The sequence below is a fragment of the Pseudoliparis swirei genome, chromosome 4 (genome assembly GCF_029220125.1).
Source record: "Pseudoliparis swirei isolate HS2019 ecotype Mariana Trench chromosome 4, NWPU_hadal_v1, whole genome shotgun sequence".
Classification (NCBI taxonomy): domain Eukaryota; kingdom Metazoa; phylum Chordata; class Actinopteri; order Perciformes; family Liparidae; genus Pseudoliparis; species Pseudoliparis swirei.
In genome coordinates this window covers 33,111,524-33,136,876 of record NC_079391.1, presented here as the reverse complement: position 1 = coordinate 33,136,876, position 25,353 = coordinate 33,111,524, and the positions used below count along the sequence as shown (strand labels likewise).

The window sequence follows — 25,353 nt, the reverse complement described above, 5'->3', positions numbered from 1 at the left end:
ATGTGAAACTCGCCAGTCTATTCTTGTTCTTAGAAATGAAGGCTATTCCATGCGAGAAATTGCAAAGAAACTGAAAATGTCCTACAGCGGTTTGTACTACTCCCTTCAGAGAACAGCACAAAGGGGCTCTAACCAGAGCAGAAAGAGAAGTGGGAGGCCCGGTGCACAACTCAGCAAGAAGACAAGTACATTAGAGTCTCTAGTTTGAGAAATAGACGCCTCACAGGTCCTCAACTGGCAGCTTCTTTAAATGGTACCCGCAAAACGCCAGTGTCAACGTCGACAGTGAAGAGGCGACTCCGGGATGCTGGCCTTCTAGGCAGAGTGGCAAAGAAAAAGCCATATCTGAGACTGGCCAATGAAAAGAAAAGATTGGTATGGGCAAAAGAACACAGGCATTGGACAGAGGAAGATTGGAAAAAGGTGTTCTGGACAGATGAATCCAAGTTTGAGGTGTTTGGATCACACAGAAGAACATTTGTGAGACGCAGAACAGGTGAAAAGATGCTGGAAGAGTGCCTGACACCATCTGTCAAGCATGGTGGAGGTCATGTGATGGTCTGGGGCTGCTTTGGTGCTGGGAAAGTGGGAGATTTGTACCAGGTAAAAGGGATTTTAAATAAGGAAGGCTATTACTCCATTTGGCAACGCCATGCCATACCCTGTGGGCAGCGCTTGGTTGGAGCCAATGTCCTCCTCCAACAGGACAATGACCCAAAGCACACCTCCACATTGTGCAAGAACTATTGAGGGAAGAAGCAGGCAGCTTGCTGTCTGTAATGGAGTGGCCAGTCACCAGATCTCAACCCCATTGAGCTGTTGTGGGAGCAGCTTGACCGTATGGTCCTCAAGAAGTGCCCATCAAGCCAATCCAACTGGTGGAGGTGCTTCAGGAAGCGTGGGGTGACATTTCAACAGATTACCTCAACAAATTAACAGCTAGAATGACAAAGGTCTGCAATGCTCTCATTGCTGCAAAAGGAGCATTCTTTGACGAAAGCAAAGTTTGAAGAAAAAAATTAATACTTCAAATACAAATCATTATTTCTAACCTTGTCAATGTCTTGACTATATTTTCTATACATTTTGCAACTCATTTGATAAATAAAAGTGAGAGTTTTCATGGAAAACACGAAATTGTCTGGGTGACCCCAAACTTTTGAACGGTAGTGTATATATACACTTATATAGAAGTGTATATATACACATATATATATATATATGTATGTATATATATATATGTATCAGATTTATTCTTGACATCTCCTCTTTTGTACATTTACAAAAAAGAAAAGAAACCTTAACGTACACAAATCTAAAGACAATAAAGTATTTTTTAAAGCTTAGAAACATGAGTTTCTAGAAGCAGCTCCAGCCGTTTGACGTGGCGCTCTCTCAGGAGCAACCCTTTATTTACGTCTCTGTATTTAGAAGTTAAAATCTGCATAACCGTAATGAACCCCTCCCCCTGCAGACAGGATGCTGCTCCCAGCGAGCGCTCTGATTGGCCTGCTGTGCCTGAGCCACGGCGGCGGCGCGCTGGCCTTCGCCCGGCTGCCGGACGACGTGGAGCTGCGCTCGGCGTTCTCGGCGGCGCGCACCAGCAGCATGGAGGGCGGGCCCAAGATGACCGTGACCTTCGACGCCCTTTACGTCAACATCGGCGGGGACTTCGACGCCAAGGCCGGCGTGTTCCGCTGCCGCGTCGCCGGCGCCTACTACTTCTCCTTCACGGTGGGGAAGTTCCCCCACAAGGACCTGTCGGTGATGCTGATGAAGAACCGGAACGAGGTGCAGGCCATCGTGTACGAGGAGAATGCCGGGGAGGAGAGGAAGGTGGGTCCGGGCGCGCCGGTTCTTGTGCTAAGCTAACGGCAGCATTGTTGCCGTTAGCTTAACACAAAGACCGGTCGGAAAAGCATGTTTTACAGAGGGAAACTGTCAAAAAACATCTCTCGGGCGGTCCTTGAATGCATCGTGCAGGGTTCACACACATGCTGACCGATGGATTTCCAGAACTTTAAACCAAACATTTTGTGAAATCTCGGTGTAAACACGAGTAATTAATAAACCTTAAATGACATAAATACATGAGGGGCAATAGTTTGATTATTGATGATTATTCTTTAAATAATTTCCAAGACTTTTCCAAAACTTTTGGGATTATATTGAAGCATATAAAAAAATGTGTTAAAGCTGCATTTTCTGTACTGACCACCAGGGGGTGACTCCTCTGGTTGTATATAAGTCTATGCTTCATGTGTTGAAGCTGCATTCCCTCTCCTGACTACCAGGGGCAACTCCTCTGGTTGTATAGAAGTCTAGGCTTCATGTGTTAAAGCTGCATTCTTTCTCCTGACCACCAGGGGGCGACTCCTCTGGTTGTATAGAAGTCTATGCTTCATGTGTTGAAGCTGCATTATCTCTCCTGACTACCAGGGGCGACTCCTCTGGTTGTATAGAAGTCTATGCTTCATGTGTTAAAGCTGCATTCTCTCTCCTGACCACCAGGGGGCGACTCCTCTGGTTGTATAGAAGTCTATGATTCATGCGTTAAAGCTGCATTATCTCTCCTGACCACCAGGGGGCGACTCCTCTGGTTGTATAGAAGTCTATGCTTCATGCGTTAAAGCTGCATTCTCTCTCCTGACCACCAGGTGCAGAGCCAGAGCGTCATGCTGCAGCTGGAGTTCGGCGACACCGTCTGGCTCCGCCTCCACGGAGACCCTCGCTACGCGCTCTACAGCAACACCGGGCACTACACCACCTTCAACGGGTACCTCGTCTACCCGGACACCTTCAGCTTCCAGACGCACCGCCGGGACAGCCAGGCCACCGAGGAGGAGGAGGAGCCGCCGCATCGCGAGGAAGAGGAGGACGACCACGAGCAGCAGCAGCAGCAGCAGGAGGAGGAGGAGGAGGAAGAAGAAGACCGGCGGAGATCCGCCTTCTCCGTGGGGCGCACCCAGAGCATCGTGGGCGCGGACCCGGCCGGCCCGCCGCAGCACCAGCCGGTCGGCTTCGACGTGGCGTTCGTCAACATCGGCGGCGACTTCAACGTGACGGCGGGGCTGTTCACGTGCCGCGTCGCCGGCGCCTACTACTTCTCCTTCAACGCGGGCAAGCTGCCCACCAAGACGCTGTCCGTCAAGCTGATGAAGAACCGCCTGGAGGTGCAGGCGATGATATACGACGACAGCCGGGGCGAGAAGGCGCTGCAGAGCCAGAGCCTGATGCTGCCGCTGCAGCCGGGCGACACCGTGTGGCTCTACTCGCACCAGCGCGACGGCTTCGGGGCGTACAGCAACCACGCCAAGTACATCACCTTCACCGGCTTCCTGGTGTACCCGGACGCCGCCAACACCACCGCCGGCCAATCGCACGCAGGCAAGAAGCCCTAGCTGCAGGCCGCCGGCGGGGGGGGGGGGGGCATTGTGGGAGGAGTTCACGCAAAAATGAATCCCTTCTCAAAGTCAGAGGCCTCGGAGCGAATGGATTTCGCCTCATCGACAGCGAGGGAACCTCGAGCGGCGGCGACCTCCCGACACCCCGTTAGCAAAACACAGCAGAACAAACAGAATCCACTTTAAGAAAGTTATAATAAATGATTACAAGTGGGTGAGTTACGCCCTCTGGTGGCGGGAAAAAGAATCTCCCATTGCAGTGAAAACAAAAAGATGATTAAATCCATCGGATGCATTTCTTGAAGCGAGGTTGCTGACGGAGACAAGGTTTACGGCGTCCTCTGCGTTCGTGTGTAAAACAAAAAGTGACTTTCTTTTCCCGCCGGGCTCCGGGCCGCAATTAGATTTCTAGTCCTAACAGCAGTTTAATTTATGTCTTCAGATGGCTGGGGATGGGGGGGGGGGGGCACTGTGCATGTCTGTGTAATTTCACGCCGCCGGCAGGAAGACGATGCTCTTCACGCCGAGAGGAACCTTGACTTCACCACGTGACCTCATGACGTCACCGTCTCACGTGACCTCATGACGTCACCGTCTCACCACGTGACCTCATGACGTCACCGTCTCACGTGACCTCATGACATCACCGTCTCACCACGTGACCTCATGACGTCACCGTCTCACGTGACCTCATGACATCACCGTCTCACCACGTGACCTCATGCTTTGTGACATGTTTGCATTACAGCTCCCTGGAAGTGTTTTTTTTTATTTAATACAATCATCACAACGCGTTCATTTTTAAAATATCTGTGTAGTCTATCTTTGCATCTTTTAGTTCATCGTTTTGGTTTTATAAAAAAACGAAAAACACATCGAATCACCACCTGCAGGGTTCACGCACATGTTGATCGACTTTTCCAGGACTTTAAAACCAAATTTCCATGACTGAACATTTTGTGTGTAGACACAACCTCAAATGAGACATTAGTTTGATGAAAAGAATAAATATGTAATAAATAAATGGTTCTTCTTTTAATCAAAATCAGCGTAAATGAACACATGGATATTACACATGTCCATGACTTTTCCCAAAACTTTTGGGATTACATATTTTTCAAGGACTTGGAAATAACCATTTTTAAATTCCATGACTTTTCCAGGTTTTCCGTGTGAGCGTACGAACCCTGCAAACAACAGACGACGTTAGCGACGCGCGTATTCAGACGATATTTCTCTGGTGGAGACCAAAAGCAGAGTTTAAAGCAGAGTGATGACTGGACTGGAGTTCTGACACCGAGAACACACCGACGGCGTCACAGTGACTACAGTAATTACCTTTCTGTTCCCACAACGTTACCCGGGCTTCAGTACCGATCCGACCCCAGAGTTTCATGGACACGCTGTTGGACTCACTGTGTGGAGGTGGTGTCATTCTGTTATGTGTAAGGCTGGAATTAAAACACTGCTTTCCTAAGGTTGTAAAATAAAATGTAAAAAAAATTATACATTTTATTATTTAAATAATACAAATGTCATAAATTAATATGTATTTATAAATATATATATACGAAATGTGTATTATTTAAATAATTAATAAACATGTAAAAGATTAATATTTAAATGTGGGGTATTTTTAATTATTTAAATTTGAAGATAATCTTCAAAATGCTAACCCTTTTAAAACAGCAACATATTGGTCAATACTTCAAAAGGAATTAATATTCCAGGACATAATGTACATAAACATAGAATGAACTGTATTCCACGCTGTGACGAGAGTGGACGAAGCTCTAAGTTATTAAATGTTACTCGTGTCCAAACTCGTGACTCGGAACACACGAACAAAATGGCCGCCGCTCTGACCGTCTCTACTCCTTCTCCTCCTGGGGTCAGAATTCCTGTCGAGTGACTTGAGAGCAAAAATCATCGGAAGCATTTTGTTTGATGCATGCATGTAAAATACCGTGAATAAAAACATGTATTTAAATAAATACGGTTGCTTTTCTCGTGACTCGCTGAGCGGCTCCACGCGGTCGACGCCCGCTCACCGTCTTTATGAGGCGGATGTACAGTAGCGCCACCTGTGGGATGTTTCTGGTCTTCTTTCTGTCTGATAATCCAGATGAAAGATGGATCGTCTCGTATTGCAGCAGACGTGAGTCAAAATACTGTTTTCCAAAATGTGTGACTTTAGGGTCACAAAAAAACACAAATCCAACTGTAAGAAAATGTAATAAAGTGAAACTCACATTTTGACCCACGTCAAGTTGACTGAACATTTTTTGAGTATTTCTTACACGTCCAATGAATGCTTCGATGAACATGTTCAACAAAATAAAACTATGAATACGGAAATGTGCAGCCTGAACTCTGATTTGCATCCATGATTTAAAGTGAAGCTGACATTCTGGATGTCAGATATTGTGTCCTGCAGCACCACCTGCTGGCTGCCAGAGGAACAACATGTCCGAAATATTACAATTCAGATCTTCACTATCAAAGGAACGAAGAACTTGTGGTTACTGAATTATTATAACGACAGCTGTGAATAGTTTTCTTATCAGTGATGGAAGTTTGGCGAACAGTTAATATACAAACATGAGGCTGTAAGTTAGGAGTGTTCGGTAATTTATTCCAACATGAGGCTGTAAGTTAGGAGTGTTCGGTAATTTATTCCAACATGAGGCTGTAAGTTAGGAGTGTTCGGTAATTTATACAAACATGAGGCTATAAGTTAGGAGTGTTCGGTAATTTATACAAACATGAGGCTACAAGTTAGGAGTGTTCGGTAATTTATACAAACATGAGGCTACAAGTTAGGAGTGTTCGGTAATTTATACAAACATGAGGCTGTAAAGCTATAAAATAAATGTTTGCATCAGTTTCACAGAAAATATCAATATAATTATATCTGCCACTTTCTTTTTGCGTGTTACGATTAACGTGAAGACTTCTTAAATATCATGAGACGTCCTCAAGAGAGACTTCTTTTATTTCTATTGTTTATTTACATAAATATTTCAGGTGAGGTTCAGAGGGCGCCGCTTCACTTCTTCTCGGAGGGGGCGTCGCCAGCCTCCAGCTTGGCCGCCGCCTCTTTGGGCTCGCGGTGGGCGGGGAACACCTCCCACGGCGAGTTCAGGTCGAATTTCCTGAACTCCTGCGACAGCTCGACGGGCTCGGCCACCACTCGCTTCAGCTCGTCGTCGTAGCGCACCTGGCAGGTGGAGAGATGGGAGGAGCTTAAGATGACGTCTTTAAAGGTGGGAAGTATTAAAATAAAACCACTCGAGAAGAAAGTATTAAAATAAAACCACCCAAGAAGAAAATAAGAAAATAAGGGGGAAAAAAATATTTAAACCACGCGAGAATAAAATATAAAAATAAAACCACGCGAGAAAACTTAACTTATCGGGAGATTCTGATCACATGATGACGTCGACGTTAATAATTCAACATGTTTCAAAAGGTATTAGCGTACCTCCACGTATCCCGAGAGGGGGAAGTCCTTCCTCAGGGGGTGACCCTCGAAGCCGTAGTCTGTCAGGATGCGCCTCAGGTCCGGGTGGTTGGCGAAGAACACGCCGAACATGTCCCACACCTGCAGAACACACACACACACACACACGCACACATGCACACACACACACACACACACACTCAGCTTTCTGGAGCTCGTGGAACTCGACCGACGCTCAACGGGCGGCGCTCACCTCCCTCTCGTACCAGTTGGCGGCGATGAAGACGGGAACCGCGGAGTCCACCGGCGACAGCTCGTCGGTGTACGTCTTGATGCGGATGCGAGAGTTGTAGCGCATCGACAGCAGGTGGTACACGATCTGTACACACGTTTGGTTTGAGAGGGGTTCTTAAATCAGATTTGGCTGTTCAGTCCAAAAGATTTGACTTTACGATCTTTGTTGTTTTATTTTCACACAGATTATCAATCAAAGAAATCCATTGACGGGTCAGAGTGTAAACCTCTTCAACCAATCAGGATCGAGGGTCACTGCTGTCATGCGACACGGGAAAACCGTCTCATTCGTCTTTATTTGGGGCTAAAACTACTACGTGTGTGTGTTTGTTTCTTCATGTGTGTGTAGACATGTGTATATGTGTGTATGTGGGTGTAGACATGTGTATGTGTATGTGTGTGTGTGTGTGTGTGTGTCACCAACCTCAAAGCGGTTCTGCCGTGACGGGACGTCCACGGCCGTCAGGTCGGTCATGATCCTGAACTGGGTGTTGGTGTGGTCCTTCAGGAAGGTCAGCACAGGGATCACCCCGTCAGGGTGGATCATCACCTCCAGCTCGTTGTAACAGGTCACCTACACACACACACACACACACACACGCACACGCACACGCACACACACACGTTTTAAAATCTAAATAGAGTGATTCTAATGGTGTGAGGCTAGTTTAGTGGTCGAGGTTTGTCGGTGCAGCACAGTTGTTTATCTTCCCGTTGAGCCGGTTCATCGGAAGTATTTACATCAACAGAAACGCGTCTCAGTCGGCACACGCATCAGGTCACCCTTTAGTCCTCTGGCGGTGACCTCTGACCCTCGTGTGAACTGACCTCGACCTGCTGGATGTATTTGGGCATCATCTCAGCCACGTACTCCCCGAACGCCGACAGCTGGCTGTGAGTGACGGCATCACTGGGCCTGATGGTGGCTGTGTGAAGGACAGAGGAGACGAGGGTCAGGAGGACAGCGGAGACGAGGGTCAGGAGGACAGAGGAGACGAGGGTCAGGAGGACAGAGGAGACGAGGGTCAGGAGGACAGCGGAGACGAGGGTCAGGAGGACAGAGGAGACGAGGGTCCGGAGGACAGAGGAGACGAGGGTCAGGAGGACAGAGGAGACGAGGGTCAGGAGGACAGAGGAGACGAGGGTCAGGAGGACAGAGGAGACGAGGGTTAGGAGGACAGAGGAGACGAGGGTTAGGAGGACAGAGGAGACGAGGGTCAGGAGGACAGAGGAGACGAGGGTCAGGAGGACAGAGGAGACGAGGGTTAGGAGGACAGAGGAGACGAGGGTTAGGGTGAGTTCGCTGGTTGGTTCGGTAGTTGGTTCGGTAGTTAGTTCGTTAGTTCGCTGGTTGGTTCGCTGGTTGGTTCGGTAGTTAGTTCGTTAGTTCGCTGGTTGGTTCGGTAGTTAGTTCGTTAGTTGTAGTTAGTTCGTTAGTTCGCTGGTTGGTTCGGTAGTTAGTTCGTTAGTTCGCTGGTTGGTTCGGTAGTTAGTTCGTTAGTTCGCTGGTTGGTTCGTACTCACGGCGCGTCTCGGTGGAGCTCTGCTGGCGGCTCTGCTGCTGCTGGAGACTCGAGCTTCGTGCAACTGAGGAACATAAAACACGGAGGAGTCATGATGATAATCTGAGGACAGGCTCTGCAGCCGGAGAGGTTGATCCACATCTCCAGTCCAGCTGATCACGTGACGCTGTGGACACGAACTGTCGCGTCAACACTGTCAGATCAGCGGGAGCTAGTGTTAGCATTAGCTAGCACGAAGGTCAAACACGACACGTTTGAAGGTTATAAAACAGCACTTCGTTGTTCTTCACGTAAGTGAAAGGCACATACAACATTACACGCATCGATGGCGCAACCGGCGCGTGTAAAATAAAACGGGTTTCAGCTCAACTCACGGTTATAACCCCTTCCGAGACCTCCGCGGACAAGCCGAGCTAGGGACGCCGCCATGTTTTTTCCAGCCGTTTCTTCTTCTCCTCCTGCGGAGGAAGATGGCGCGTCGTGTCGCGGGCTGGCGCCCCCTGTCGGCCGGGGAGGAGTGTCGTGTAAACCGCTGCTTGTAATATAAAGTGAAACAAAATACTAAATCTAAGGACCGAGAACAATAACATATAATAATACGAAATAATGTGAAACGTTTATTTAAAGATACAAGGCACTTTATTGTTGTGGTGGTTTATGGCGCCCCTTGTGGACAGATATGGTATTACAATCGTTAAATGTTGATGTTTGTGGTGGAAAAAGTGTGAAATGTCTCATGTACTTTTCGTGTTATATCCAGTGTTGGGCAAGTTCCTGAAAATTAGTAATTAGTTATAGTTACTAGTTACTTCTTTTAAAAGTAATTTAATTACTTTACTAGTTACTGTATATCAAAAGTAATTAGTTACTCGGGAAAGTAACTTTTAAGTTACTTTTATGTCTGCTTTTTTAATGTAATGAACAGTACTGAACAGTCAAACACAATAAACATATGTTGTAGACCTATTTATTGCAATCAACAGGGCAACAGGCCTTCAAATCAAGCAGTAGTACAAAAGTCCCTTTTAATACTTAACTTAATACAAAATAACTGTCTGTCATTTAACAGTGTTTTTTTTACATTAGGCCCAATGAAATAAAAGTGATTGGCCTACAGTATTAACACTAATTAAAAGAGAAAACAAAGGTGCCTTGAGGTGCTGCATATAATTGAGGGGGGGGGTGCTAGTGAGGCGTGTACGTGCTGATCTGGAGTCAGTTTGGTAGGATTTGGGTATAAATATATTATTTCATTTAAAATATGGATTTTTATTTAAAGATATTCATGTAATTTGCATGCAAAATAGGTCTACCCGGACCAGCGGACACAAAATTCAACCAGCGGCAAAAACCGCGGACCTGGCAACACTGGAAGTGGCTGTCAATCACAGTGTGGCACCGTGCGTGCTGGTCGAGGGGGCGTGCCTGTGATTGGCGGAGTAGAGGGGAGGCGTGCCTGTGATTGGCGGAGTAGAGGGGAGGCGGGGTTAACCTGTCGTAAAACGGAAGTTACGGGTGGTTGACGGGTACCGTTGTTGTTGATGTTCGAGCTGCTGAGCCGAGAGGAGCAGCTGTCTGTGTTGGTGGATGCCCAATAAAGGAGGAGTAATAACGTCGTCCCGTCTCCGTGTCATCAGTCCATAACGTCCGAGACGTTACAATATCATTGCGCCACCAAGGTCCTGCGATGTCAGATCAGAAGCAGCTAAAGTAGCCTAGCTTGTCTTCAAGTGTTCATTTTTCACAAAAGAGAGTAACGAACTCATTTAAATTTCAGTAACTGTAACTGCGTTAGTTCATAAAAAAATACTTCGTTACACGCTCGTTACCGCTAAAAGTAGTGGAATTACAGTAACGCGTTACAAAGTAACGTATGTGTTGCTTTTGTTAGGTGTTAAATACATGTAGTGGAGTAAGAAATACAATATGTACCTCTGAAATGTATTGGAGAAACACAGGTGCATAACATTAATACTCTCATAAAGTACAACTCTCAAAGTTGTCCTTAAGTATTTGAACGCTGTACTTTGTTGTGCTCCACCATCAACAGAATAGTACATAACGTATATTCATAAAATAAGTGGGAAAGGAAGACTAAAATATTGTTAGTCTTTATGAGTTCCAAAAAATATACATATCTTATGTAGTGAAAAAACCCAAAATAATCAAAACACAGTAAAAATACACGAATGTAATCGAGGAAACTAAACAACAGGTTCCCTGAATATACTCAAGTATAACTTTCATGTACCTCAAGAGTACATCTTGTCTTTGCATCACATGACGAGGACTCGTGCACATTTATGTATTTAACAGTGACTCAATCTCACATGTGATATTTATATATTCTTAAGTTATGAAGCACACAGACAACTGGATTCAAGTGGAGCGTTTTTATTACGACAGTCACAAACAGAAGTGTTGTGTTGTGGGCTGCAACAGGACGATGACACAGAAACAACAAAAGGTTGTTTGTGTTTACATCCATTTTACATCTTTAAGCCGCAAGCAAGAAAACCGGCTGGTCGGGAGTTCTGGGGAAGGTGTTTTTGTGGGATGCGAGTTTAAAAAATAAAATAAACGTTTGAAGATAAGAGTCCGAGTCCCCCCCCCCCCCCTCAGCTGGGCGGGGGGCAGCACACCTGCTGGTAGTACGTCCTCAGCATCTCCAGCTGAGAGGAGCGCACCAGGATGTGAGGACGGATCGACGCCAGCTGACGGCACGCTTCCTCCGGAGTCCAGCAGTGCACCTGTCGAAGGAAAGGAGGGCGACGTCAGAACAACAACAACAAGCCGAAGAACAACAAGAACAAAAACAACAAGAATAGGAAAAACGAAAAGGAGAACAAAAAAAAACCAGAACACGAAGAAGGAGAACAAGAACAACAAGATAAAGAAGAACAACAAGATAAAGAAGAACAACAACAAGAACAAGGAGAATAACAAGTAGAAGAACAACAATAAGAAGAACAAGGAGAAAAACAAAAACAACAAGAACAGGTAAACCAAAAAGAAGAACAAAAAAAGGAGAATAAGAACACGAAGAACAAGAAGGAGAGCAAGAAGAAGAACAACAACAATAAGGAAAAGTAGAAAAACCACAAGGAGAAGAAGAGGAAGAACAACAACCACAACCAGGAGAACAAGTAGAAGAACAAAGACAAGAACAAGTAGAACAAAAAGAAGAAGAACAACAAGTGGAGCAAGAAGGCGAGGAAGAGGACCAGCCTGACCCGGATGAGGTAGGCGGCGGCCATGGTGGCGCTGCGGGAGCGGCCGGCCTTGCAGTGGACGTAGACGCTGCCGCCGCGCTCCCGGTGCCGCAGGGCGAAGTCCACGCCGCGCCGCAGGTTCTCCAGGCTCGGGACGCCGGTGTAGTCCACCGTGCTCAGCCTCAGCTGCTCCGCCCCCGCCGCTCGCCACTCCTGCCGCCAATCAAACGCTCAGGTGAGAACCAATCAGCAGAGCTCAGGTGAGAACCAATCAGCAATTCAATTCAATTCAGTTTATTTGTATAGCCCAATTTCACAAATTACAAATTTGTCTCGGAGTGCTTTACAATCTGTACACATAGACATCCCTGCCCCAAAACCTCACATCGGACCAGGAAAAACTCCCAAATAACCCTTCAGGGGAAAAAGGAAGAAACCTGGAGGAGAGCAACAGAGGAGGATCCCTCTCCTAGGATGGACAGATGCAATAGATGTAATGTGTACAGAAGGACAGATTTAGAGTTAAAATACATTCAATGAATATGACAGAGTGTATGAATAGTTCATAGTAGGCATATTCCACGATGGAGACTCCACGATCCATCAGGCAGATGGCGGTGGGGAGGAGGAGTGGCGAGTCTCAACAGGACAGTGGCGTAGTCATGAGCAGGAATTCCACGACCCAGGCGATCCATCAGGCAGATAGGATCTATGCCGTCTCATAGGGTCCGATGACCCCATGAGGCGTAAAGTCAAAAGGACTTCCGGGAGAAAGCAGAGTTAGTAACGTGTGATTGAGAGATGAAAATTCATCCTTAAGGAGAGAAAAAGAGGAGGTAGTTACTCAGTGCATCCTAAACGTTCCCCGGCAGCTATAAGCCTATAGCAGCATATCAAGGGGCTGGACCAGGGCAAACCTGATTCAGCCTAACTATAACTCTGTCAAAGAGGAAGGTCTTAAGTCTACTCTAAACGAGGTGACTGTGTCTGCCTCCCGGACTGAAATTGGAAGCTGGTTCCATAAAAGAGGAGCTTGATAACTAAAGGCTCTGGCTCCCATTCTACTTTTTAAGACTCTAGGAACTACAAGTAGTCCCGCATTTAGTGAGCGTAGCTCTCTAGTGGGGCAATATGGTGCGACAAGCTCCTTAAGATATGATGGAGCATCACCAATCAAGGCTTTGTAGGTTAAGAGAAGAATTTTAAAAGTGATTCTTGATTTTACTGGGAGCCAGTGCAGAGCAGCTAGTGCAGGAGTGATGTGATCTCTTTTCTTAGTTTTAGTGAGAACACGAGCTGCAGCATTCTGGATCAACTGGAGGGACCTAAGAGATTTATTAGAGCAGCCTGCTAATAAGGAGTTGCAGTAATCCAGTCTCGAAATGTGAAGCGTGAACCAATTTTTCTGCATCTTTTGAGACAAGATGTGCCTGATTTTGAAATATTACGTAGATGAAAGAATGCAGTCCTTGAGATTTGCTACGTGGGAGTTAAAGGTCAAGTCCCGATCAAAGATAACGCCAAGATTCTTTACAGTGGTGTTGGATGCCAGGGCAATGCCGTCTACAGAATCCACATCACCAGATAATTGATCTCTGAGGTGCTCAGGGCCGATTAAAATTACTTGGTTTTGTCTGAGTTTAACATCAAGAAGTTGCAGGTCATCCATGTTTTTATGTCTTTAAGACATGCTTGAATTTTACAGAGTTGGTTGCTCTCCTCTGGTTTTATCGATAAATATAGTTGAGTGTCATCTGCATAACAATGAAAGTTTATGGAGTGTTTCCTGATAATATTGCCCAAAGGAAGCATGTATAAGGTAAATAAAATTGGTCCAAGCACAGAACCTTGTGGAACTCCGTGATTAACGTTGGTGGTTATCGAGGCGTCATCGTTTACAAATACAAACTGAGATCGATCTGATAAATAGGATTTAAACCAAATTAGTGCCGTGCCTGAAATGCCAATCGACTGCTCCAGTCTCTGTAACAGGATGTCATGGTCAATGGTGTCGAATGCAGCACTAAGGTCTAACAAGACCAGGACAGAGAGGAGTCCTTTATCTGCTGCCATTAAGAGGTCATTTGTAATTTTCACCAGTGCCGCTCGGTGCTGTGGTGTTTTCTAAATCCTGATTGAAATTTCTCAAATAAACTATTATGATGTAGAAAGTCGCACAACTGATTTGCGACCACTTTCTCAAGGATCTTGGAGAGGAAGGGAGGTTAGAGATCGGTCTGTAGTTAGCCAATACCTCTGGATCCAGAGTGGGCTTCTTCAGGAGAGGTTTAATAACAGCCACCTTGAAGGAGTGTGGTACGTGGCCTGTTAGCAGAGACACATTGATAATATCTAATAGAGAGCCGCCAATTAAAGGCAAAACGTCTTTAAGCAGCCTCGTCGGGATGGGGTCCAAGAGACAGGTAGGCGTGTTGAAGTAGAAACCGTTGAAAATAATTGGTCACGGTTGATAGGAGAAAACCCTCAAATATACACCAGGGCATACAGCGGTTTCAAGGCCATTCCACTTGAGGACAGATTGGCACTGGTTATGGGCAAGATTATTAATCTTGTCCCTAATAGTTAAAATCTTTTCATTAAAGAAGTTCATAAAGTCATTACCACTAAGGTTTATAGGAATGCTCGGCTCCACAGAGCTGTGACTCTCTGTCAGCCTGGCTACAGTGCTGAAGAGAAACCTGGGGTTGTTTTATTTTTCTATTATTGATGAGTAATAGGCTGCTCTGGCATTACGGAGGGCCTTCTTATATGTTTTAAGACTATCTCGCCAAACTAAGCGGGATTCTTGAGATTAGTTGAGCGCCATATGCGTTCAAGCTTTGACGCTTCAGTTTGCTTCAGTTTCGGTCTGAGGTTATACCAGGGAGCAAACCTCCTCTTCCTCACTGTCTTCTTCTTCAGAGGGCTATCGAGTCCAGTGTCATTCTCAGAGAGCCTATGGCACTGTCAACAAGATGATCAATCTGGGACGGACTAAAGTTAGACCAGGAGTCCTCTGTTATATTGAGACGTATCGAATCAAATACAGAAGGAATCGCTTTAAATTTAGCTACAGCACTATCAGTTAGACATCTAGTGTAGAAACTTTTGACTAACGGAGTACACTCCGGTAGTATAAATTCAAAAGTTATGAGGTTGTGGTCTGACAGAAGAGGATTCTGTGGGAAGACGTTCAAATGCTCAATGTCAACGCCATAAGTAAGAACAAGATCAAGCGTGTGGCCAAAGCTGTGAGTGGGTTTCTGTACTCTCTGACAGAAGCCAAACGAGTCCAACAAGGAGATGAATGCAGCACTAAGGCAATCATTATCAACATCCACATGGATATTAAAATCTCCAACAATAATAACTTTATCGGTTTTAAGAACCAAACTTGATATAAATTCTGAGAATTCAGATATAAACTCTGAATATGGACCTGGTGGCCGGTACAGAATCACAAATTGAATTGGCTGTAGTGTTTTCCAGGTTGGATGTGAAAGACTAAGAACAAGGCTTTCAAATGAGGTGTAGTGTAATTTTGGTTGAGGATTAATTAATAGGCTCGATTCAAAGATGGCTGCTACTCCACCTCAGAGCTCAGGTGAGAACCAATCAGCAGAGCTCAGGTGAGAACCAATCAGCAGAGCTCAGGTGAAGTGACCTCACCTCGGCTGAGTTGCAGAGGTATCTGGTCTCGTAGTCCTCGTTCATGGTGATGACCCCGCGGACATTTTCTGTTTCCACCAGCTGCAACACAACAACAACAACAACCATTAGGGCTCTGAAACGAGGAAACTTAAATCAATAAAATATACTGGTAGAGATAATCATACAAACTGAAACTTTATATATCGGATACAAAACAAATCGTAAAGAATTTACAAGACTTCCCAAATAAGTATATTATTAGTATGTTATTAGAATATTATTAGTATGTTATAAGCCAGGACAAGAGCCGAGGACTCATTTCTTCAATTCTAATATGGGTAGATGAAATCAAGCATTCTGATTGGTTGAGCGCGAGTCACGAGGTGTCCTTTAATCAGCCATAATGTCCGACAGCTGTTTACATTTATCTGGCACTGTATGTAATGCAGAGGGTGACCACTAGGGGTCAGCAGTTGCAATGCAAAGGGTGACCACTAGGAGTCAGCAGTTGCAATGCAAAGGGTGACCACTAGGGGTCAGCAGTTGCAATGCAAAGGGTGACCACTAGGGGTCAGCAGTTGCAATGCAAAGGGTGACCACTAGGGGTCAGCAGTTGCAATGCAGAGTCTGCTGGAGTAGTGGTTAGTTCTGTGGACACTTGTGCCGATGGTTGCGGGTTCGAGTCCAGCCCTCGGCACCTCAGGTCACCTGTGTTTGAGCCGTCTCATTTTGAGGGGCGGCTGTAGCTCAGTGGGGTAAGGGGGTCGTCCTGCAACCCCAAGGTTGTCGGTTCGATCCCGGCTCTCCCCATTAGTTGCAAGTCGAAGTGTCCTTGAGCAAGGCACTGAACCCCCAGTTGCTTCCCGGGCGCATCACTGCAGCCCACTGCTCCTTAATAACTAAGGATGGGTTAAATGCAGAGAACTAATTTCCCCTTGGGGAGTAATAAAAGTATATATCTTATCTTATCTCAGAGGGTGACCACTAGGGGTCAGCAGTTGCAATGAAGCGCGTTCACGTCCACAAACAATGTTTTTGTTGCGTTGTTACAACCCGTAGACGTCAGAGACACGAGGAAACAAAGTTCAGTAAAGTTGGAAAGATATTCACAGATTCGGACCGTTGCTATGCAACAGACGAACAGCTGGGGACTATTTTCTCTCCGCTAATGAAACGCGGTGCATGTTTGTTGACAACAACTATTTTGTGCTGAAAGGCAGCTCACTGTGTACTCACTGTTTATCATGTCGCACGCAACCGTATTATAAAGTACTCGAGGCAGTACTTTGTATTATAAAGTACTCGAGGCAGTACTTTGTATTATAAAGTACTCGAGGCAGTACTTTGTTTTATAAAGTACTCGAGGCAGTACTTTGTATTATAAAGTACTCGAGGCAGTACTTTGTATTATAAAGTACTCGAGGCAGTACTTTGTTTTATAAAGTACTCGAGGCAGTACTTTGTATTATAAAGTACTCGAGGCAGTACTTTGTATTATAAAGTACTCGAGGCAGTACTTTGTATTTTAAAGTACTCGAGGCAGTACTTTGTATTTTAAAGTACTCGAGGCAGTACTTTGTTTTATAAAGTACTCGAGGCAGTACTTTGTATTATAAAGTACTCGAGGCAGTACTTTGTTTTATAAAGTACTCGAGGCAGTACTTTGTATTATAAAGTACTCGAGGTAGTACTTTGTTTTATAAAGTACTCGAGGTAGTACTTTGTATTATAAAGTACTCGAGGCAGTACTTTGTATTATAAAGTACTCGAGGCAGTACTTTGTATTATAAAGTACTCGAGGCAGTACTTTGTATTTTAAAGTACTCGAGGCAGTACTTTGTATTTAAAGTACCGAGGCAGTACTTTGTTTTATAAAGTACTCGAGGCAGTACTTTGTTTATAAAGCACTCGAGGCAGTACTTTGTTTATAAAGTACTCGAGGCAGTACTTTGTATTATAAAGTACTCGAGGTAGTACTTTGTTATAAAGTACTCGAGGCAGTACTTTGTATTTTAAAGTACTCGAGGCAGTACTTTGTATTATAAAGTACTCGAGGCAGCACTTTGTATTATAAAGTACCGAGGCAGTACTTTGTATTATAAAGTACCGAGGCAGTGCTTTGTATTATAAAGTACTCGAGGCAGTACTTTGTATTATAAGGTACTCGAGGCAGTACTTTGTATTATAAAGTACTCGAGGTAGTACTTTGTATTATAAAGTACTCGAGGCAGTACTTTGTATTATAAAGTACTCGAGGCAGTACTTTGTATTTTAAAGTACTCGAGGCAGTACTTTGTATTTTAAAGTACACGAGGCAGTACTTTGTATTATAAAGTACTCGAGGCAGTACTTTGTATTTTAAAGTACTCGAGGCAGTACTTTGTATTTTAAAGTACTCGAGGCAGTACTTTGTATTATAAAGTACTCGAGGCAGTACTTTGTATTATAAAGTACTCGAGGCAGTACTTTGTATTATAAAGTACTCGAGGCAGTACTTTGTATTTTAAAGTACTCGAGGCAGTACTTTGTATTTTAAAGTACTCGAGGCAGTACTTTGTATTATAAAGTACTCGAGGCAGTACTTTGTATTATAAAGTACTCGAGGCAGTACTTTGTATTATAAAGTACTCGAGGCAGTACTTTGTTTATAAAGTACTCGAGGCAGTACTTTGTATTTTAAAGCACTCGAGGCAGTACTTTGTATTATAAAGCACTCGAGGCAGTACTTTGTTTTATAAAGCACTCGAGGCAGTACTTTGTATTATAAAGTACTCGAGGCAGTACTTTGTTTTATAAAGTACTCGAGGCAGTACTTTGTATTATAAAGTACTCGAGGCAGTACTTTGTATTATAAAGTACTCGAGGCAGTACTTTGTTTATAAAGCACTCGAGGCAGTACTTTGTATTTAAAGCACTCGAGGCAGTACTTTGTTTATAAAGTACTCGAGGCAGTACTTTGTTATAAAGTACTCGAGGCAGTACTTTGTTTGTAAAGTACTCGAGGCAGTACTTTGTTTATAAAGCACTCGAGGCAGTACTTTGTATTTTAAAGTACTCGAGGCAGTACTGTATTATAAAGTACTCGAGGCAGTACTGTTTTATAAAGTACTCGAGGCAGTACTTTGTATTATAAAGTACTCGAGGCAGTACTTTGTTTTATAAAGTACTCGAGGCAGTACTTTGTATTATAAAGTACTCGAGGCAGTACTTTGTATTATAAAGTACTCGAGGCAGTACTTTGTATTATAAAGTACTCGAGGCAGCACTTTGTTTATAAAGCACTCGAGGCAGTACTGTTTATAAAGTACTCGAGGCAGTTTTATAAAGTACTCGAGGCAGTACTTTGTATTTTAAAGTACTCGAGGCAGTACTTTGTATTTTAAAGTACTCGAGGCAGTACTTTGTATTATAAAGTAATTGAGGCAGTACTTTGTATTATAAAGTACTCGAGGCAGTACTTTGTATTTTAAAGTACTCGAGGCAGTACTTTGTATTATAAAGTACTCGAGGCAGTACTTTGTTTTATAAAGTACTCGAGGCAGTACATTGTATTATAAAGTACTCGAGGCAGCACTTTGTTTATAAAGCACTGAGGCAGTGCTTTGTTTTATAAAGCACTCGAGGCAGCACTTTGTTTATAAAGTACTCGAGGCAGTACTTAGTTTTATAAAGTACACGAGGCAGTACTTTGTAATATAAAGTACTCGAGGCAGCACTTTGTATTATAAAGCACCGAGGCAGTACTTTGTTTATAAAGTACTCGAGGCAGCACTTTGTTTTTATAAAGTACTCGAGGCAGTACTTTGTTTATAAAGTACTCGAGGCAGTACTTTGTAAAGCACCGAGGCAGTACTTTGTATTGTAAAGTACTCGAGGCAGTACTTTGTTTATAAAGTACTCGAGGCAGTACTTTGTTTTTTAAAGCACCGAGGCAGTACTTTGTATTATAAAGTACTCGAGGCAGTACTTTGTTTTATAAAGTACTCGAGGCAGTACTTTGTATTATAAAGTACTCGAGGTAGTACTTTGTATTATAAAGTACTCGAGGCAGTACTTTGTGTTATAAAGTACTCGAGGCAGTACTTTGTTTTATAAAGTACTCGAGGCAGTACTTTGTATTATAAAGTACTCGAGGCAGTACTTTGTATTTTAAAGTACTCGAGGCAGTACTTTGTGTTATAAAGTACTCGAGGCAGTACTTTGTTTTATAAAGTACTCGAGGTAGTTCTTTGTGTTATAAAGTACTCGAGGCAGTACTTTGTATTATAAAGTACTCGAGGTAGTTCTTTGTGTTATAAAGTACTCGAGGTAGTACTTTGTGTTATAAAGTACTCGAGGCAGTACTTTGTTTTATAAAGTACTCGAGGCAGTACTTTGTTTTATAAAGTACTCGAGGCAGTACTTTGTATTATAAAGTACTCGAGGTAGTACTTTGTGTTATAAAGTACTCGAGGCAGTACTTTGTTTTATAAAGTACTCGAGGTAGTACTTTGTATTATAAAGTACTCGAGGCAGTACTTTGTGTTATAAAGTACTCGAGGCAGTACTTTGTTTTATAAAGTACTCGAGGTAGTACTTTGTATTATAAAGTACTCGAGGCAGTACTTTGTATTATAAAGTACTCGAGGTAGTTCTTTGTGTTATAAAGTACTCGAGGTAGTACTTTGTTTTATAAAGTACTCGAGGCAGTACTTTGTGTTATAAAGTACTCGAGGCAGTACTTTGTTTTATAAAGTACTCGAGGCAGTACTTTGTATTATAAAGTACTCGAGGTAGTTCTTTGTGTTATAAAGTACTCGAGGTAGTACTTTGTTTTATAAAGTACTCGAGGCAGTACTTTGTTTTATAAAGTACTCGAGGCAGTACTTTGTGTTATAAAGTACTCGAGGTAGTTCTTTGTGTTATAAAGTACTCGAGGTAGTTCTTTGTGTTATAAAGTACTCGAGGTAGTTCTTTGTGTTATAAAGTACTCGAGGTAGTACTTTGTTTTATAAAGTACTCGAGGCAGTACTTTGTGTTATAAAGTACTCGAGGCAGTACTTTGTATTTTAAAGTACTCGAGGTAGTACTTTGTTTTATAAAGTACTCGAGGCAGTACTTTGTTTTATAAAGTACTCGAGGCAGTACTTTGTGTTATAAAGTACTCGAGGTAGTTCTTTGTGTTATAAAGTACTCGAGGCAGTACTTTGTGTTATAAAGTACTCGAGGCAGTACTTTGTATTATAAAGTACTCGAGGCAGTACTTTGTATTATAAAGTACTCGAGGCAGTACTTTGTATTATAAAGTACTCGAGGCAGTACTTTGTATTATAAAGTACTCGAGGCAGTACTTTGTATTATAAAGTACTCGAGGCAGTACTTTGTATTATAAAGTACTCGAGGTAGTACTTTGTTTTATAAAGTACTCGAGGCAGTACTTTGTATTATAAAGTACTGGAGGCAGTACTTTGTTTTATAAAGTACTCGAGGCAGTACTTTGTATTATAAAGTACTCGAGGTAGTATTTTGTATTATAAAGTACTCGAGGCAGTACTTTGTTTTATAAAGTACTCGAGGCAGTACTTTGTATTATAAAGTACTCGAGGCAGTACTTTGTATTATAAAGTACTCGAGGCAGTACTTTGTATTATAAAGTACTCGAGGCAGTACTTTGTATTATAAAGTACTCGAGGTAGTACTTTGTTTTATAAAGTACTCGAGGCAGTACTTTGTATTATAAAGTACTCGAGGCAGTACTTTGTATTATAAAGTACTCGAGGTAGTACTTTGTTTTATAAAGTACTCGAGGTAGTACTTTGTATTATAAAGTACTCGAGGTAGTATTTTGTATTATAAAGTACTCGAGGTAGTTCTTTGTATTATAAAGTACTCGAGGTAGTACTTTGTATTATAAAGTACTCGAGGTAGTACTTTGTTTTATAAAGTACTCGAGGCAGTACTTTGTTTTATAAAGTACTCGAGGCAGTACTTTGTATTATAAAGTACTCGAGGCAGTACTTTGTTTTATAAAGTACTCGAGGCAGTACTTTGTATTATAAAGTACTCGAGGCAGTACTTTGTATTATAAAGTACTCGAGGCAGTACTTTGTTTATAAAGTACTCGAGGCAGTGCTTTGTTTATAAAGTACTCGAGGCAGTACTTTGTATTATAAAGTACTGAGGCAGTACTTTGTTTTATAAAGTACTCGAGGCAGTACTTTGTATTATAAAGTACTCGAGGCAGTACTTTGTATTATAAAGTACTCGAGGCAGTACTTTGTTTTATAAAGTACTCGAGGCAGTGCTTTGTTTATAAAGTACTCGAGGTAGTACTTTGTATTATAAAGTACTCGAGGCAGTACTTTGTATTATAAAGTACTCGAGGCAGTACTTTGTATTATAAAGTACTCGAGGCAGTACTTTGTTTTATAAAGTACTCGAGGTAGTACTTTGTATTATAAAGTACTCGAGGTAGTACTTTGTATTATAAAAGTACTTTGTATTATAAAGTACTCAAGGCAGTACTTTGTTTATAAAGCACCGAGGTAGTACTTTGTATTATAAAGTACTCGAGGTAGTACTTTGTATTATAAAGTACTCGAGGCAGTACTTTGTATTATAAAGTACTTGAGGCAGTACTTTGTATTATAAAGTACTCGAGGCAGTACTTTGTATTATAAAGTACTCGAGGCAGTACTTTGTATTATAAAGTACTCGAGGCAGTACTTTGTGTTATAAAGTACTCGAGGTAGTTCTTTGTGTTATAAAGTACTCGAGGTAGTACTTTGTTTTATAAAGTACTCGAGGCAGTACTTTGTGTTATAAAGTACTCGAGGCAGTACTTTGTTTTATAAAGTACTCGAGGTAGTACTTTGTATTATAAAGTACTCGAGGCAGTACTTTGTATTATAAAGTACTCGAGGCAGTACTTTGTATTATAAAGTACTCGAGGCAGTACTTTGTATTATAAAGTACTCGAGGCAGTACTTTGTTTTATAAAGTACTCGAGGCAGTACTTTGTATTATAAAGTACTCGAGGCAGTACTTTGTATTATAAAGTACTCGAGGCAGTACTTTGTATTATAAAGTACTCGAGGTAGTTCTTTGTATTATAAAGTACTCGAGGTAGTTCTTTGTATTATAAAGTACTCGAGGTAGTACTTTGTATTATAAAGTACTCGAGGTAGTACTTTGTATTATAAAGTACTCAAGGCAGTACTTTGTTTTATAAAGTACTCGAGGTAGTACTTTGTATTATAAAGTACTCGAGGCAGTACTTTGTATTATAAAGTACTCGAGGGAGTACTGTATTATAAAGCACTCGAGGCAGTACTGTTATAAAGTACTCGAGGCAGTACTTTGTTTTATAAAGTACTCGAGGCAGTACTTTGTATTATAAAGTACTCGAGGCAGTACTTTGTATTATAAAGTACTCGAGGCAGTACTTTGTATTATAAAGTACTCGAGGCAGTACTTTGTTTTATAAAGTACTCGAGGCAGTACTTTGTTTTATAAAGTACTCGAGGTAGTACTTTGTTTTATAAAGTACTCGAGGTAGTACTTTGTTTTATAAAGTACTCGAGGCAGTACTTTGTATTATAAAGTACTCGAGGCAGTACTTTGTATTATAAAGAACTCGAGGCAGTACTTTGTATTTTAAAGTACTCGAGGCAGTACTTTGTATTATAAAGTACTCGAGGCAGTACTTTGTATTATAAAGTACTCGAGGCAGTACTTTGTATTATAAAGTACTCGAGGCAGTACTTTGTATTATAAAGTACTCGAGGCAGTACTTTGTATTATAAAGTACTCGAGGCAGTACTTTGTATTATAAAGTACTCGAGGCAGTACTTTGTTTTATAAAGTACTCGAGGCAGTGCTTTGTATTATAAAGTACTCGAGGCAGTACTTTGTATTATAAAGTACTCGAGGCAGTACTTTGTTTTATAAAGTACTCGAGGCAGTACTTTGTATTATAAAGTACTCGAGGCAGTACTTTGTTTATAAAGTACTCGAGGCAGTACTTTGTATTTTAAAGTACTCGAGGCAGTACTTTGTATTATAAAGTACTCGAGGCAGTACTTTGTTTTATAAAGTACTCGAGGTAGTACTTTGTTTTATAAAGTACTCGAGGCAGTACTTTGTTTTATAAAGTACTCGAGGCAGTACTTTGTATTATAAAGTACTCGAGGCAGTACTTTGTATTATAAAGTACTCGAGGCAGTACTTTGTATTATAAAGTACTCGAGGCAGTACTTTGTTTTATAAAGTACTCGAGGCAGTACTTTGTATTATAAAGTACTCGAGGCAGTACTTTGTTTTATAAAGTACTCGAGGCAGTACTTTGTATTATAAAGTACTCGAGGTAGTACTTTATAATACAAAGTTTTATAAAGTACTCGAGGCAGTACTTTGTTTTATAAAGTACTCGAGGCAGTACTTTGTATTATAAAGTACTCGAGGTAGTACTTTGTATTATAAAGTACTCGAGGTAGTTCTTTGTATTATAAAGTACTCGAGGTAGTACTTTGTATTATAAAGTACTCGAGGTAGTACTTTGTTTTATAAAGTACTCGAGGCAGTACTTTGTATTATAAAGTACTCGAGGTAGTACTTTGTTTTATAAAGTACTCGAGGCAGTACTTTGTATTATAAAGTACTCGAGGCAGTACTTTGTATTATAAAGTACTCGAGGCAGTACTTTGTATTATAAAGTACTCGAGGCAGTACTTTGTATTATAAAGTACTCGAGGCAGTACTTTGTATTATAAAGTACTCGAGGCAGTACTTTGTATTATAAAGTACTCGAGGCAGTACTTTGTATTATAAAGTACTCGAGGTAGTACTTTGTATTATAAAGTACTCGAGGTAGTACTTTGTATTATAAAGTACTCGAGGTAGTACTTTGTATTATAAAGTACTCGAGGTAGTTCTTTGTCGTCAATAATGTCCGCTTCAAGGGTGTTGTTAGGCCCGACGTTAAATACTTTAACTTGGAGTGGCGTATTTCCAGTGTGGTTCAGGTACTTCTACAGGTATTACTACGGGTACTACAACAGGTACTACTATGTGTAGTAGTACTACTGGTACTACTACAGGTACTACTACGTGTACTACTACTACAGGTACTTCTACAGGTACTACTACGTGTACTACTACTTCTACAGGTACTACTACAGGTACTACTACTACTACGGGTACTACTACAGGTACTACTACGGGTCCTACTACGTGTACTACTATGTGTACTACCACTGGTACTACTACAGGTTCTACTACTACGGTTATTAGTTGTACAGGTACTAGTTGTACATACAGGTACTCCTACAGGTACTAGTTGTACAGGTACTAGTTGTACAGGTACTCCTACAGGTACTCGTCCAGGTACTACTCGTCCAGCTGCTCGTCCAGGTGCTCGTCCAGGTGCTCGTCGCCCTCACCTGCGTGGTGCTGGCCCTGAAGGGCAGCGCCCCCAGGATCACGGTCTCGTCCACGCGGTCGAACCAGCGTCGCTCGGTGAGTTTCTCCAGCAGCACGTTGTAGGCCAGCGTCGGGTAGAACAGCAGCCGCGCGAGCGCCCCGGACATGACGGCCGCTCACGCGCAGCTCGTGAAGTGGGACCGGACTGTTTGAACGTCGCGTGGGTAACGCGTCTTCCTTTACGGCAGGAAACGGGACTTCCGGTGTGAATCCTTCAGAATAAAATCCGTGACCTCCACAGATTTGTGATAGTGTGATGGTCATTCTTTTCAAGTTGTATTTACATGTTTAGATACAAATAAAGCAATTATGTTAAAAGGGCCAAAGTAAAAAAAAAAGAAGCAAAA

General features: G+C 42.6%; 3 protein-coding genes across 4 annotated transcripts; 1 reads left to right on the top strand and 2 right to left on the bottom strand.

The window, feature by feature from the left end:
* The first annotated feature begins 1,479 nt into the window (after positions 1 to 1,479).
* On the top strand, positions 1,480 to 11,911 carry c1qtnf4 (C1q and TNF related 4). 2 transcript variants are annotated; one of them, XM_056413338.1, is made up of 3 exons: positions 1,480 to 1,836; positions 2,658 to 3,356; positions 11,444 to 11,911. In XM_056413338.1, the coding sequence occupies exons 1-3, from the start codon at positions 1,480 to 1,482 to the stop codon at positions 11,510 to 11,512; spliced, it is 1,125 nt and encodes a 374-aa protein (XP_056269313.1). In that variant the 3' UTR covers positions 11,513 to 11,911. The 2 variants fall into 2 exon arrangements, with proteins under 2 accessions (XP_056269313.1, XP_056269314.1); XM_056413339.1 differs by lacking the exon at positions 11,444 to 11,911 and having other exon boundaries at positions 2,658 to 5,673.
* ndufs3 (NADH:ubiquinone oxidoreductase core subunit S3) lies at positions 6,382 to 9,141 on the bottom strand. The gene is made up of 7 exons (XM_056413372.1): positions 9,059 to 9,141; positions 8,686 to 8,748; positions 7,990 to 8,087; positions 7,586 to 7,735; positions 7,121 to 7,246; positions 6,889 to 7,008; positions 6,382 to 6,624 (listed from the first exon to the last, which is right to left on the bottom strand). Exons 1-7 carry the CDS (start codon positions 9,111 to 9,113, stop codon positions 6,454 to 6,456), a joined length of 783 nt encoding a protein of 260 aa, XP_056269347.1. The 5' UTR covers positions 9,114 to 9,141; the 3' UTR covers positions 6,382 to 6,453.
* ptpmt1 (protein tyrosine phosphatase mitochondrial 1) lies at positions 11,218 to 25,186 on the bottom strand. The gene is made up of 4 exons (XM_056413384.1): positions 24,967 to 25,186; positions 15,566 to 15,646; positions 11,918 to 12,109; positions 11,218 to 11,434 (listed from the first exon to the last, which is right to left on the bottom strand). The coding sequence occupies exons 1-4, from the start codon at positions 25,111 to 25,113 to the stop codon at positions 11,303 to 11,305; spliced, it is 552 nt and encodes a 183-aa protein (XP_056269359.1). The 5' UTR covers positions 25,114 to 25,186; the 3' UTR covers positions 11,218 to 11,302.
* Positions 25,187 to 25,353: the final 167 nt, after the last annotated feature.

Coding starts and splice junctions, on each gene's coding strand:
- c1qtnf4 (XM_056413338.1), top strand. CDS start 1,480: ATGCTGCTCCCAGCGAGCGCTCTGATTGGCCTGCTGTGCCTGAGCCAC. Junction 1,837..2,657: donor ATGCCGGGGAGGAGAGGAAG/GTGGGTCCGGGC, acceptor CCTGACCACCAG/GTGCAGAGCCAGAGCGTCAT. Junction 3,357..11,443: donor TCCTGGTGTACCCGGACGCC/GCCAACACCACC, acceptor CACCTGTCGAAG/GAAAGGAGGGCGACGTCAGA.
- ndufs3 (XM_056413372.1), bottom strand. CDS start 9,113: ATGGCGGCGTCCCTAGCTCGGCTTGTCCGCGGAGGTCTCGGAAGGGGT. Junction 8,749..9,058: donor TCTCGGAAGGGGTTATAACC/GTGAGTTGAGCT, acceptor TATGTTCCTCAG/TTGCACGAAGCTCGAGTCTC. Junction 8,088..8,685: donor GAGCTCCACCGAGACGCGCC/GTGAGTACGAAC, acceptor TCCTTCACACAG/CCACCATCAGGCCCAGTGAT.
- ptpmt1 (XM_056413384.1), bottom strand. CDS start 25,113: ATGTCCGGGGCGCTCGCGCGGCTGCTGTTCTACCCGACGCTGGCCTAC. Junction 15,647..24,966: donor TCAGGGCCAGCACCACGCAG/GTGAGGGCGACG, acceptor GTTGTGTTGCAG/CTGGTGGAAACAGAAAATGT. Junction 11,435..11,917: donor CCGCCGCCTACCTCATCCGG/GTCAGGCTGGTC, acceptor TTCCTTCGACAG/GTGCACTGCTGGACTCCGGA.